Source organism: Antechinus flavipes, chromosome 2 (assembly GCF_016432865.1).
Source record: "Antechinus flavipes isolate AdamAnt ecotype Samford, QLD, Australia chromosome 2, AdamAnt_v2, whole genome shotgun sequence".
NCBI classification, from domain to species: Eukaryota; Metazoa; Chordata; class Mammalia; order Dasyuromorphia; family Dasyuridae; genus Antechinus; species Antechinus flavipes.
In genome coordinates, this window is record NC_067399.1 from 401,726,860 (window position 1) to 401,739,727 (window position 12,868).

At 35.0% G+C, this 12,868-nt stretch overlaps 1 protein-coding gene across 4 annotated transcripts in view; it reads right to left on the minus strand.

The window, feature by feature from the left end:
• Positions 1 to 12,868, minus strand: part of NMUR2 (neuromedin U receptor 2) — a 69,550-nt gene that overhangs the window by 54,300 nt on the left and 2,382 nt on the right. For 2 of the 4 annotated variants that reach the window (XM_051978753.1, XM_051978751.1), the window contains exons 2-4: positions 8,749 to 8,833; positions 6,008 to 6,133; positions 2,129 to 2,489 (exon numbers count right to left, since the gene is read on the minus strand). In XM_051978753.1, coding sequence (XP_051834713.1) covers positions 2,227 to 2,489; positions 6,008 to 6,133; positions 8,749 to 8,833 — 474 coding nt within the window. In that variant the 3' untranslated portion in view covers positions 2,129 to 2,226. Of the gene's footprint in view, positions 1 to 2,128; positions 2,490 to 6,007; positions 6,134 to 8,748; positions 8,834 to 12,868 lie in introns of those variants that run through there. The other 2 variants (XM_051978752.1, XM_051978754.1) reach the window with 1 other exon arrangement.

The following is a 12,868-nucleotide window of genomic DNA, read 5'->3' on the forward strand; positions in this document are numbered from 1 at the left end:
TTTTTTTTTTTGGCAAGGGATATCAGCAGTAGGGGAGGGGGTGGAATCCTACAAGAATCTTTTTGCTAACTTCTCTGTGCCTGAACTAAGCAAAAGTCTAGAGTTTTTGTATACCTACTGTTGCACAATTACATGTCCCTACAAATTACATGTATTTGTACCATTGGTTTTTGAATAAAAGAATGAAACTTTATATGAATGTAAATTCATATATTAGTCTACTCTAATTTTATTCAACTTGTCTTTCTAACTTTCCTGTTCTTTGAATTCTGTTTTTAGGAGAAGGATGCCAATGATATTTGGAATGCCAGTCAAGACCATAGACTTTATGGGAAAAAGAAGACAGTTTCACAGAGCATCATGGATTTCATCCATATTCATCTCAGAATCTTCTAACTTCTCCATATTTATCTTTAGCTGTACACAAGGACCTCAGAATGATCAGAATGGGGCCTTCTATGATCTCATGGCCAAAGGAAAATATCCAAGCAGCTTTAGTTAATGTAGGAAGTGACTTAAAACTTTCAGAAAGATTTTCAATAAAAAGAATTGAAAACAAGGAAACTTCAGACTAAATTGTTAACAACAACAACAACAAAAATAAAATGAAGACAAAATGAAGACTATCTTCATAACCTGTTTTCAAAAAAATTATGGGGCATGGAGGTTTGATTGTAATTTAGTGAAATGAGTGATATGAGGTAAGGGAATCAGGAAGTAATGAAGACTTATCAAATCTCCCATTTCTTCAAGGGGTGTTACTCTATTCATGAAAAATCCTCAGTGGAGAGATAGGAACTGGACTTTGAGAATGACTTGTTTCCAGCAGGTATCTAATAGATGTTCATAAATACTGATAACGCACTATGGTGAGGGCCTTCTGCTCTCCTGAATGGAGCTTCTCAAGACCCTAAATGGGTTGCAGAAACATCATTAGATGTCAATTTGCAGTCTATGGCCAGGTTCAATAATGCCTTGTGTCTTTCGGGATGTAAGCAGGCACAATAGATCCTTGAATTCTTCTCATGTGCTTAGGATTTGAAGACAGAAGAGTTCTGAAAGATTATTACTTTGCTCTCTTTCCACACACCCCATTTTACATGTAGAGAAACTGAGTGACATTTTCAGGATCAAATAATAAGTGAAGAGTGAGACTAGAACTCAGGTCTTTTAAGTTTGAGAACTACTTATATCAATCAGTATTTTCCTCTATCCACAGATGACACAGATTGATAGGGAATTAATTAGGGGAAACATCCTCCTTGGGCACAAATTCAGGCAAAACTGTCTGCTTTGGGTCTGAGGCTGATTGCCGGGAAACCTAGGGAGACACCTAAAACTTGCAACAAAAAAAAAAGAAGTAGTAGAGTAGTGCTTAATTTTCTAGCACTTTCAGGATTACAAAGCTTTTTTTTTTTTTTTTTAAATGCATATATTATCTCATTTGATTCTGACATCCCCGTGATATAGATAGTAGATTATTTCTTTCCTCCCATTTTTAAGAAGAATAAACTGAGACTTGCAGAGATGAAATGAATTATCTAAGGTCACAAAAGCAGTAAACATCAGAGCTGGGATTTTAACATAGTTCTCTGGATACTTAGCTCTTTCCATTATTTCATTATCCCCACACACTAATTTATCTTTTGCACCTTTTAGCTCTTTCAGTGTCACTATCTTCTCTCTCATTATTTCATCTGTCTGGTATCCTGCCTCCCTTATCTTTTTGTCTTTGTGGGTCCAATTTTGGCTAAAACTTAACAGATCTTCAAAATTTTGTCTGTAACTTTGTTACAATCCTCTTCAGAGGTATTTCCATCTGAATATGAGCTTCATGAAAACTGAAATATGAGGGATGAAGCTAAATACCTGGAACTGGGAGTGAAATTTTTTTGATCAGTGAACTCATACCTTTGCCTGTTTGAATTATACAAATTATTTGCAGGACCAGCCCTGGCTATTGTTTACAACAGTGACTAATTAAGGAGTGTTGGTGGTTCTCTGCTGCCCACTCCCACTAATGGATTTAACACATTACCTTATTAAAGAATAACCATCTTCTCATAGAAAAAATAGCATTTTCAAAGGAGAAGGCAACAGGAAATCAAATGTAACTTTATGGTAAGTATTGAACTCCTTAACACTGAGTTCTAAATGTTATAAAGATCATGGCACCTGGGTATGCAGCCACTCAAAGACACCATGTGTCACCTTTGGCTGTGGAGTTCAGAGCATAGTGGACAAATGAGAGCTGTGGATTGATGTTTTGTGAGAAAATGTGGAATCAACATCTTCATTTACAAGATGGCACTCCTGATGCAGGACACAAGATGGCAGGTCCTGATGAGCAGAGTGGCCACTGAGAGAGTGCTTTGCGTGCCAGTGCTTACACAAGGGAGAGATCACATTTACGAAGGCTGCACGGAATCGGTGAGAGAGCAGGTTGTAGATGATGGGGTTCACAGCAGAACTCAGGTAGAAGAAAACACCTAGAGACATAGGCAGAAAGAAGATGGAAAGGAAAAGAAAGGAGGGTAACTGTCATGTGATTATCTCAGAAAAGTATTTTAGTTTTATTCAACAACTGTTCATAAAGATGTAGATTGTATAAGTGATTCTGTAACACACAAAGATGAAAAGATGAAGACTTTATCCTGAAATTACAGTAATCGGAAAATCTGAGGTTAATTCTCACACTTCTTTTACTCCAATAATTACTAGTTGTGTGACCTTGTCATTTCACCTGTCTAGGCTTCAGTTCCCTCATCTATAAAGTGGGGATAATAATCCCTGCATGACATAGCTCAGAAGGATGCATAAAGCCCTGCATCAAGGTGAACTATTATTACCACAATACTTCCAGGACCAATGATTTCATCTGTGCAAGGCCTCTTTTCATTGCAGCAACTTACAAGGCTCATTTGCCTTAATAGAGTAATAACAGCCTAAAAGAATTTCTCACTTTGTGATCAGTTTTCTGAATATGAATGTCTCCTAAGCACCAGGGTATTCCTCAGATAACAAACACTTGGCTTATCACTGAGCTTGGACTCAAAGTGTTCCACGCTTAGAAGTAGCTACCAGGGTTTTTGCTCCGTTATCATAACTGGAGAACTTGGGTTTGCCTTTAGGCCATGATGACACATCAGAGGAAGATGAAAGAGGGGCAGTTATTATTATGGAACATGGAACATAATGGATATATTTGAATCTCTGATATCATCTAGTCATGAGTCACCTCCAGTGGTACAGGTTGCACCTTTTTCATATCTGCCAATCCTGAAACACTCATCTATTTTTTAAAAATTGTTGTTGCTCAGGTGTTTAGTAATGTATGACCCTTCATGTCTCTATTTGGAGTTTTATTGGCAAAGATATTGGAGTGGTTTGCCATTTCCTTCTCTATTACAAGTGAGAAAACTGAGGCAATGGGGTAAGTGACTTACCTAGGATCATACATCTAGTAAGGTTCTGAGACTAGATTTGAACTCAGGTCTTACTGACTCCTTCTTACTTATATTTTAAGAATGTAGATTTAGAGTTTCTTATAAAGCATCTAGTCAGACCTTTGAATTGTACAGGTGAGAAAACTGAGGCTTAACGAGATTAGGTGACTTGCTCAAGATTATACAACTAATAAGCATCCAGCCATATGTTCAACCTTAGGAATCCACCTCACATGCTGGAAGCCTGACTCTTTCTCCAGATATTATAGTAACACTAATGGAGCATTATGGTTGTCCCTCTGCAATCCCCCATTTTTGCCATCTGATTAACCCATCTTTTCTTCCTATTGTATAATTCTTTGATTTTTCCTGCTCTTCTATGGCCTTTCTCATTGGCTATTCACTATACCCTAGTCAAACCCACCATGCACTTCCCCTCTGTGATACTCAGTTTTTTAATTCTTCTGAGCAGTTGCATATTTCGCTGGCCATATAATAATCACTTGATAATAACAAAAATATTTATATGGTGTGGAATATGGATAAATGCGTCAGAGACACAATGGATTATATGAAGGTCAAGCTAGTCAAGATAATTCCAAATGAAGGTTGGAGAGGATTTTGCTAAATGTTTCATGGAATAAATACTTCAATTATATCTAGAAGGATGGGGAGGATTTTAAGTAGAAGGGGAATGGAAAGACATTCCAGGAGCAAGGGAGTAGTTTGAGTAAAGATAGGAAGTGAGGTGATGATGAGAAGAAGAGAAGAGCTTTTTAGTTTGCCTGGAACATGGAGTATATGGAATCAAGTCACATGAGAAAAAGCTGAAAAAATGATATGGTCCTAAGTTATGGGAAACTTTGAATATTAGACAAAGGCATTTATATGTTATTCATCTGACAATAGGAAGCCAATGAAAAAAATTAAAAGCACAGAATAATATAGTTATTGCTTGTTTTCCCTTCATTTAGAAGAGAACTAATGACATCATGGGTAATATCTTGCATGTGAACTGGATTTAAATGAGGCATAGTTGCACAAAGTCATGAGCCTCACTGTCTCTTCCAGAGTTATTGCAAATCCATTGGCAAGATCAAAGTCAGGACAACTGGCAATGTTATAAAATGCAAAGGATAACTTTGGTGTCTTTGATCTCTAACCAAGCTCTAAGCACTCCACAGAGCTTAAACCGACTTCATGGTCTTTGGAAAAAGCTGTTCTCATTTGCATTCAGTCTTCACATGCTTGGTCCCCCTAACTTACCAGCAGGTCTGGGTCTGTTGTTACCCTCAACTTAGTTTATCCCATCTGCTGAGATGGTGTGGCCACTCTGAATGCCTGTGATTTGAACTGGTCATAAGGAGAATTTAGCCCTTTAATTGAATACACTAATGCCTTATTATTGTGATCTCACTGAGAAAGGGATAATTCATTGTACCTGACTCTAACTGAGATGACAAAATGATCCAATCAAAGTTACCAAAGCTACCAACCACACTCTAGAGATCAAAGAGAAAGAGATGAAAGGGATCCCCTTCAGGAACTTGACTTGAGCTTGTTGGCTCTCACTAGTCAAGTTGCTCTTTTTGATCTTCACTTAGTTAATTAATGTACAAATTCCCAGGGTAGAAATAGTAAATTAAGCTTTAGAAGGAGAGAGATGTGTGTTCTTCTTGTTATATATGGATTGAAATCCTTCATTGGAAACTTCCATTTTCAGAGAATAAGTGGCCACAAACTCCTGCTGAGGTACCCTGAAAACAATTTAAAACAAAGAATTCTTGCTTCATTTTCTAAACACAGCCCTGCTTTAGATGACTCCATTCCATTCCTTACCATACTCTTTCCTTATGAGTCCCCAAGAAGGATTCCCTATAGTTGGAGAGATTCTTTAGATGTTCCTATTTGTAGAAGATATTGTAATTTCTCAAAAGTAGAATATTAAAGGATTTCCTCTGTGAGATCCATGATTACACAAAAGAGATAAGTCTAGCAACACACAACATACAGGAAAAACTATAATTCAGACTGACTTCTTTTTTTAGACTTTGACATGCACTCTGATGGTTAATCAATCATGTTAGCAAATCAGTATTTATATCTGGGACAGGCATTGAATCTGAACAGTGAGTTACAAATAGAATTAAATAAAAAGAAGGAAATGAGATGGAATGCATTTGGGAAAATGTGCATTGCTATCAATAATTTCTAGTGGCTCCCCAGAACAAAAACCATCTGTTACATGAAATATCCTGATTCTTTATTGTTATAAATTTATAACACAATGAAGTTCAGTGAATCAAAGTTTAAGTGAACCAAAAATAACTTGAGGGAAGTATGGTGAGGTCTTAAAAGGCTATCTCAATTCCAGTGAAATGCATAAAATAAAAGAAAGGATTAAAAAAGGAAATCAGTCATACTGACAAGTGATTATCAATATATTAAAAATCAAATTCATAGTTAATAACCAATATAAAATATCCAGAGTCTAATATTTGAGGTAAGATGAAAGTTAAAAAAAGTTGGACACATGACATCAATAATGTTACTGAGCTTACCTGATATTACATGGATAAGGTTGAACACTGAAGCCAGAGATTCCGTCCATTCTTCCACAAAGCTAAAGAAGAGTCGGTCAATGTGGAATGGAGTCCAGCAGATGGCAAATACCAAGACCAAGATGACTGGAATAGATTGATGAAAAAGAGGTTGAAAAAGGTCAGATGAAATAAAGTAGGAAAGAAAATTTAAAAAATGAACAAATATCTTTCGTCAATCCATTATATGAGAGCTATGATTACTCTAAGAAATTAGCCTAATGTTTTATATTTGAGGGCTCTTTCTGTTCAGTGGATGTTCTATGTTCTGCTCTCCAATGTCCCTTTTAGAACTGATACTCAGTTTTCAATGCTATGCAATATGGTCTAAGCTCTCCTAATTCTAATAGCCTAGCATTTGAACATAATATAAATCAACTTTTTGAATAATTCACAGAATATTGTTGGAACATAAATTTTTATTTGATTAATATTATATCGCATATCTATATACCATAAAATATTTAATTAATTAATATTTTAGATTAATATTATATATTTCATATTATAATCCTTTTTATTACTTGTTTTTTTTCCCCTATGGCTTAATAAAATTTCCAAATCGCAACACAGAAACTGGTGGAGAGATTATAGAAAAAATTTCATTTTTTAATTTTTGACACACAATTCTCCATCCATTTATTTTTAAACTGATAGCAATATGAATGTCTATTTCTTATTTGATGATAAAATATTTATGACTCACAAGAACTTTGTACAGTCTCACTGTAATCAATACCTAACAATATTTTCAAGAGTTCAAAAGGCCTATATTTATGTTCAAGTATTTGTGATTAAAGGGTGATAAAGTAGTTCTGAGAGATAATATATTCTTTTTCTTCTTCTTCTTTTTTATAGATTTGAAAACTGATGTATTAAGAATTTAAAAAATATTATTTTCTCAGGATCATAAGCATATCATAGATATGATTATTACTGTGGCTTTTATATTTGGCTATGCTACATTTAGAACTGGGTCCTTGGATTTAGGAAGACTATAAAACTTTCTATTAATTGAATTATAGAACAAAGAAAAGGAATCACAACATAGGGAATGTCAGAGTTAAAAGGACAAGTCAAAGATAATCAGAGAACCTAGTATATCAGAACAGAATGGGACTTTATTATTGATGACTAACATTTATATAACACTTACTATGTGCCAGACACTGTGCTGAGCCCTTTACAATTGTTATTTCATTTGGTACTCATAACAACCCTTGGAGGCAGATGTTATTTATTATCTTCATCTTACAGATGAAAAAATGAGGCAAAGAAATGTTAAGTGACTAGTCCAAGATCACATAGCTAAGTGTGTAAGGCTTAATTTGAACTTAGATCTTCATGATTTTAGGACTAGTGGTCTATCCACCATACCATCTAGCTGTTTTTTGGAACAAAGAACCTAGAATGTTAGAGGTAAGAGACCATCGAATGTAAAACATTAATGTGAGGTTTCCACCCATAAATAAAAACTACAGTGATTCCATCCTTAGGACAGGATCACAGAATTGTGAGGTACCTGCACAATACATCTAATTCATTCTTTATCTGAACAAAATCCCCCCAACAATTTTTTTTGAAAGTGCTCATTTAGCACTTATTTGACCCTATCCGTTGAGAATAGTGACTCATTATCTCCAGACACAGCCTATTTTAATTTTGGACAGCTCTAATAGTTAGAAATAAGTAATTTTTTATATTGACCCTAAATCTGTCTCTCTGAAATTTTCCCCTGTTGTTCTTAATTCTAATTTTCAGGACCAAGCAGAATCAAGCCCAGTCCCTTTTTTACCTTCAAATATGCAGAGATGGTTAATTTATCCCCACTATGTCTTCACTAAGAAAAAATATTCTTAGTTCTTTTAAGTGGTTCTTATATAGTATGATATATGGCAGTTATGAATAGAGCAATGAATAGAGCACTGGGCCTGGAGTTAAGAAGATTCATTTTCCTGAGTTCAAATCTAGCCTTAGACACTTATCAGTTGTGTGATGCTGGGAAAATCACTTAATCCTCTTGACTTTAGTTTCTTCATCTGTAAAATGAGATAGAAAAGGAAATGGCAAAACACTTCAGCATCTTTGACAAAAAAACTCCAAATGGGGTCATGGTGAGTTGAATATGACTAAATAATAAAATGTCATGCTATTAAATCCATTATGACTTCATTCTTCCTCTTCTATATATTCCCTCATCTTTTATCAAAATGATCAGCTTACCAATATATTCCTTATAATGTACTGTTTAGTCTAGTGCCTGGAACATACTGTGCTTAATAAATGTTAGTTGACTGAATGGTCCCCAAGAATGTGACTACAATCCTTAAGATGAGTTCTGACCAAGGAATAGTACAAGAGCCCTGTAACTGTTCTCTGCTAGACACTATGCCTCTGTTAAGGTAACCTAGGAATATATTAGTTCTTTTCATTTTTTTTTTTTTGATGAGGAAGTACCTATTATATAATGGCATGTTGAATTGTAGTCCACTGAAACTTTCACAGAATTTTTCAGATGAACTGTTATTGAACTACATCTCTCTATCTTGGCTTTGGGAAGTTAAATTTTGTAGCCCAGGAAGGAGACTTTGCATTTCTGTTTATTGAAGGATGTCCTCCCTACCCACTGCCAAATATTTCTTCCTTGTCATTTCATATTCTTTTCTTTTGCCTTTGCTTGGTGCAGAGGCCTGACAACTTACACAGCATCTTTGTGACTGATTTTCTGGAGGGTCTCTGAACAGTTGCAGCCATTTCTTCAGCCTCAAGAGATTGGTCTCCCCGAAGCTGAAATAAAAGCATTAGGAAGAAGTTAGAAATGAGAGTATTATATGGTGGGGTAGAGTGAGACCTCGATGGTCAAGCAACAGATCTTTGTTCTGCATAGAGGACCTGGATTCAAATCTTGCATGTTTCTTACTACTTATGTGGCTTTAGGTGAGTTTCTCATATATAAAACTTACAAAATGGGATTATTGTATTCAGTGGATTCTCATATTCATTTCAACTCTAACTCAATGTCCCTCTTATTATCTCTGTCATTTATATGTGCTATCTGGGCATCTTACTGTCAGGCTAAAGGCTGTGTCAGCCTTTATTTATTACCTTTATTACCAGAATTATAGAACAATAGTCCCAGAAAGGATCTTGGAACATAGACCGTAGAACATTAGAGATAGGAGATATATATCATAATATTTAAACCTGGAAAGGATCTCAGAATTTATTACTAAGATTTGATAATGAACTTTTATGTGGTCCTTGAAAGTTTTTAAAGCGTCTTACATTTGTTATTTTCATTCATCCCCATAACGATCCTGTGAAATTGATTCTATTAGGTGTTATCATCCCCATTTTACAGATGAGCAAATTGAGGCTCTAAGGCAGCCTAGATGGTACAAGCAAATAGAAATGTCAGGCCTGGAGTTAGGAAGACTTACTGGAGTTTAAATCTAGTCTGAGACATTTATGAACAGTGTGACCCTGGGCAGGTCACTTACCCCTATTTGGTTCTGTAAAATGAGCATTAGAAGGAAATGGCAAAACACTCTGGCATCTTTGCCAAGAAAACCTCAAATGAAGTTAAAGAGAGTCAGACATGACTGAAAAATTAAGACTTAGGAAGACTAATTGCATTATCTATACATAATCATGTAAAGGTAAAGGTGAAGGGCAGGATTTGAATCTGTATCTCTCCTGATTTTATATCTAGTAGTTTTTTCCCCCACTCTATTTTATATGTATTTAATTTTGGAACTTCAGGATCAAATAAGATAATAATCATAAAAACATTTGCTAGGATATTTGGTACATAGCAAGCATTATATTAATTTAATCTCTTATTATCATGAGCTCTTTTTAGCTCCAACATTCTAGATCTATGACTTCCTTTGTTTCATCCAGTTCAAATACTTTATATTGTGTTTTTGATTTCCACCTGAAATTCCAATTTTTAGTTCTAAAGTGCTTTTCAGCTCTGACATTCCATGTTATTATTTGAAGGTGGAATACCACATCTGGAAGGGACCTTTGAATATGGAGCATAGAATGTTTAAGGATCTTGGCATTCACATACTCTAAATCTTCACTTTATAAATGGCAAAACTGAGTCCCAGAGAGGACATAATATCTATTATTAGGTATCAGCCTAGTGCGGAAAAAAAACTTTGTGAAATTATTTTATGTAATAAAGGAAAATGAGACATTGACAAAGTTTTATACAATTGAGATAATTGGCTTTCTTTGTAAGGCTAGACGCTGGGCAATGTTTCTAGCATTCAGCCAAGAAACATTCCACATGAAAACCATTTTTAATCTATTTCAGAGAAGATACATTCCTAATTCTTTGACATCCTAGGAGGAAGAATTACATATATTTGTAAGGGCAGAAACAAATGCTTACAGACTTTATTGCTCATAAACAATGATCTATCTCTTCCCTCAGATGTCTTACCTTACCTTAGTCTATTTTTTTTGTCTGTAAAATGAATATGTTGAACTAGATTAATAGTCATCAAACATGTGTTAAGTGCTTCTATGGATTAGGCACTGTTCTAAGCACTGGATGATCTCTAAGATTTTGTTACATTTTTTGTTCTTGTTTTCTAAAATCAATCAATCCAATAATATTTATTATACATCTACTACATGCCGGGTACTGTGCTGAGTACTGGGGGATACAAAAGAAAAAAAAAAGATGATATCTCTTCTAGCCTTGGCATTTTGTGTTCTCTATTGAAAGAACATTCAGCTTTCCCATTTTGTGATTGTTTGATTCTCTAACCCCTGTTAGCCCAGGACAAGTAATAATGACAGTAATAACCAGTATTTATAAAGCACCTACTACATGCAAGGCATCTATCTTTAAAATTTATCTCCTTTTGTCCTTATAACAACTAATTTTATAGTTGAGGAAAATGAAGCAAAAAAAAAAAAAAAAAAGATTGATTTACTTGCCCAGAGTCTCACACTAATAAGTATCTGAGCCTAGATTTGCATTCAATTTGCAATCAAGCCTGGACTTGATTCCAGGTCCAGCCTTTTCCTCATTGTCACTTAGCTGACCAAGTAGCAAGAAAATGACCTTCAAAATTCACACATAGTAGAAACTCTTTGATAAAAAGAGAGGGAAACAGTGGGGGAGAAGACAGGGGAGGAATATATGAAGATGGGAGTGGCTGGAAGGTTAAGTAATATCAAGGCAAGTTGACAGGAGAAGTAAAGTAGAAGAGTTATCAGGGATAGGAAAAAAGAGATATACACAAGCAATAACAATGATCAGGAGTTGAATTTTATTAGGAAAAAGTAGAGGTAGTAATCATTGACTCAAATAATATCAAACTTAAAAAAGATTCAATCGAGAGAAATTTTCATTATATATTAGTCATATAAAATTATTTAAGATGATTTGTGTATATATGTGTGAATATATGTTTGAATGTATGTGTATGGTGTCTCTGTGTGTATATGTATATATGTATATATATATGAATTATCTGTAGAGAGATTCCTCTGAGAAAGAGCTAAGGGAGCTCATGTCAAATCTTCCCTTCTAAGAAACTTTCCCCCACTATTGTTAGGAAGTGACCCTTGTTCTGAGCATGTTTCCTTCCAGTATCTGGTACTTTGGACGGGTAGGGAGTGCGAAGGTGAATCTTATCTTGTGTCTCTAGGTCAGGGACTAGGTCTGCTGATCTGTATATATCTAAGCATAAGCTCACTATGTAATATCTCTCAGAAGTGGTTAACTAGTGAACAACTTGAGAATTTCCCTTTAAACTTTTGGTCAGTTCCATATTTTCAGCCAAGGAGACAGGCAGATGGCTCAAAGGAGTCAAGAAGACATGAGTTCTAATCTTGTCTCAGACATTTACTAGCTGTGTAACTCTGGGCAAGTCAGTTAATCCCCATTTGTCTTAATTCAATCGAGAAGGAAATAGTAAACTACTCCAATAATTTTGCCAAGAAAACTCCAAGAACAATAGGGTCCATGGGGTCGCAAAGATTTGGACGTGACTGAACATCAACAAAACATTTTTGGCTTATAGATAATTAGAACAAAGGAGGTAGTTTAATGTTCACTAATAATAATAAAAAAGAAGAACTTTTTTTTGTTTGTTTATATATTTGATACATAGCAGACACTTAATCCCCATGATTGTTGATTGTTTGGTACCCAGGCCTTAGCAAATTGTCTTACATATAAATAACATGTGCTCCATAACTCTGTTGAATTTGTTGAAGGTATTTAACTAAAAATGAAAATTCAACAAATATGAATTAAGTGCCTACTATGTACACTATGTGTCAGATCTTAGAATATGAAGGAGAATAGAATTTTAAAGGCAGAAGGGACCTTAGAACAGAGTACATTTGAGGACAGATCTTTGAAACCATATAATACATAGTTCACATTTTACAAAGCAGATAATTGAATCCTAGAGAGGGGATTTTTTTGCCCAAGCTGCCACAATTTCTTATAGTGACAATATAGTTATTCAAAATTTAGCCTTTCCTAACTTTGCTTTTGAAGGAGGATAAATGGAACAGTCTCAGTGATTTACTTCTTCAGGGCAATTTTTCAGTGAATCAATGTGTATTCTAAGAAAAAGCTAAAAGAACAGAAGCCTGTCTTCTCAGTCCCTTTCCTGCTGTCTAGACAACACCTAGACATTCACCTCCAGAAGAATTATACTATTGAGACCAATCTCACAATCCCCAGGCCTGATTGTTGGACTTGTTACTCATGTCACTTAAAGACAAATAGAGAAAGGAGCATATTGTCAGATAATAGAATCTGTGATATCTTAAAAAACACATAAC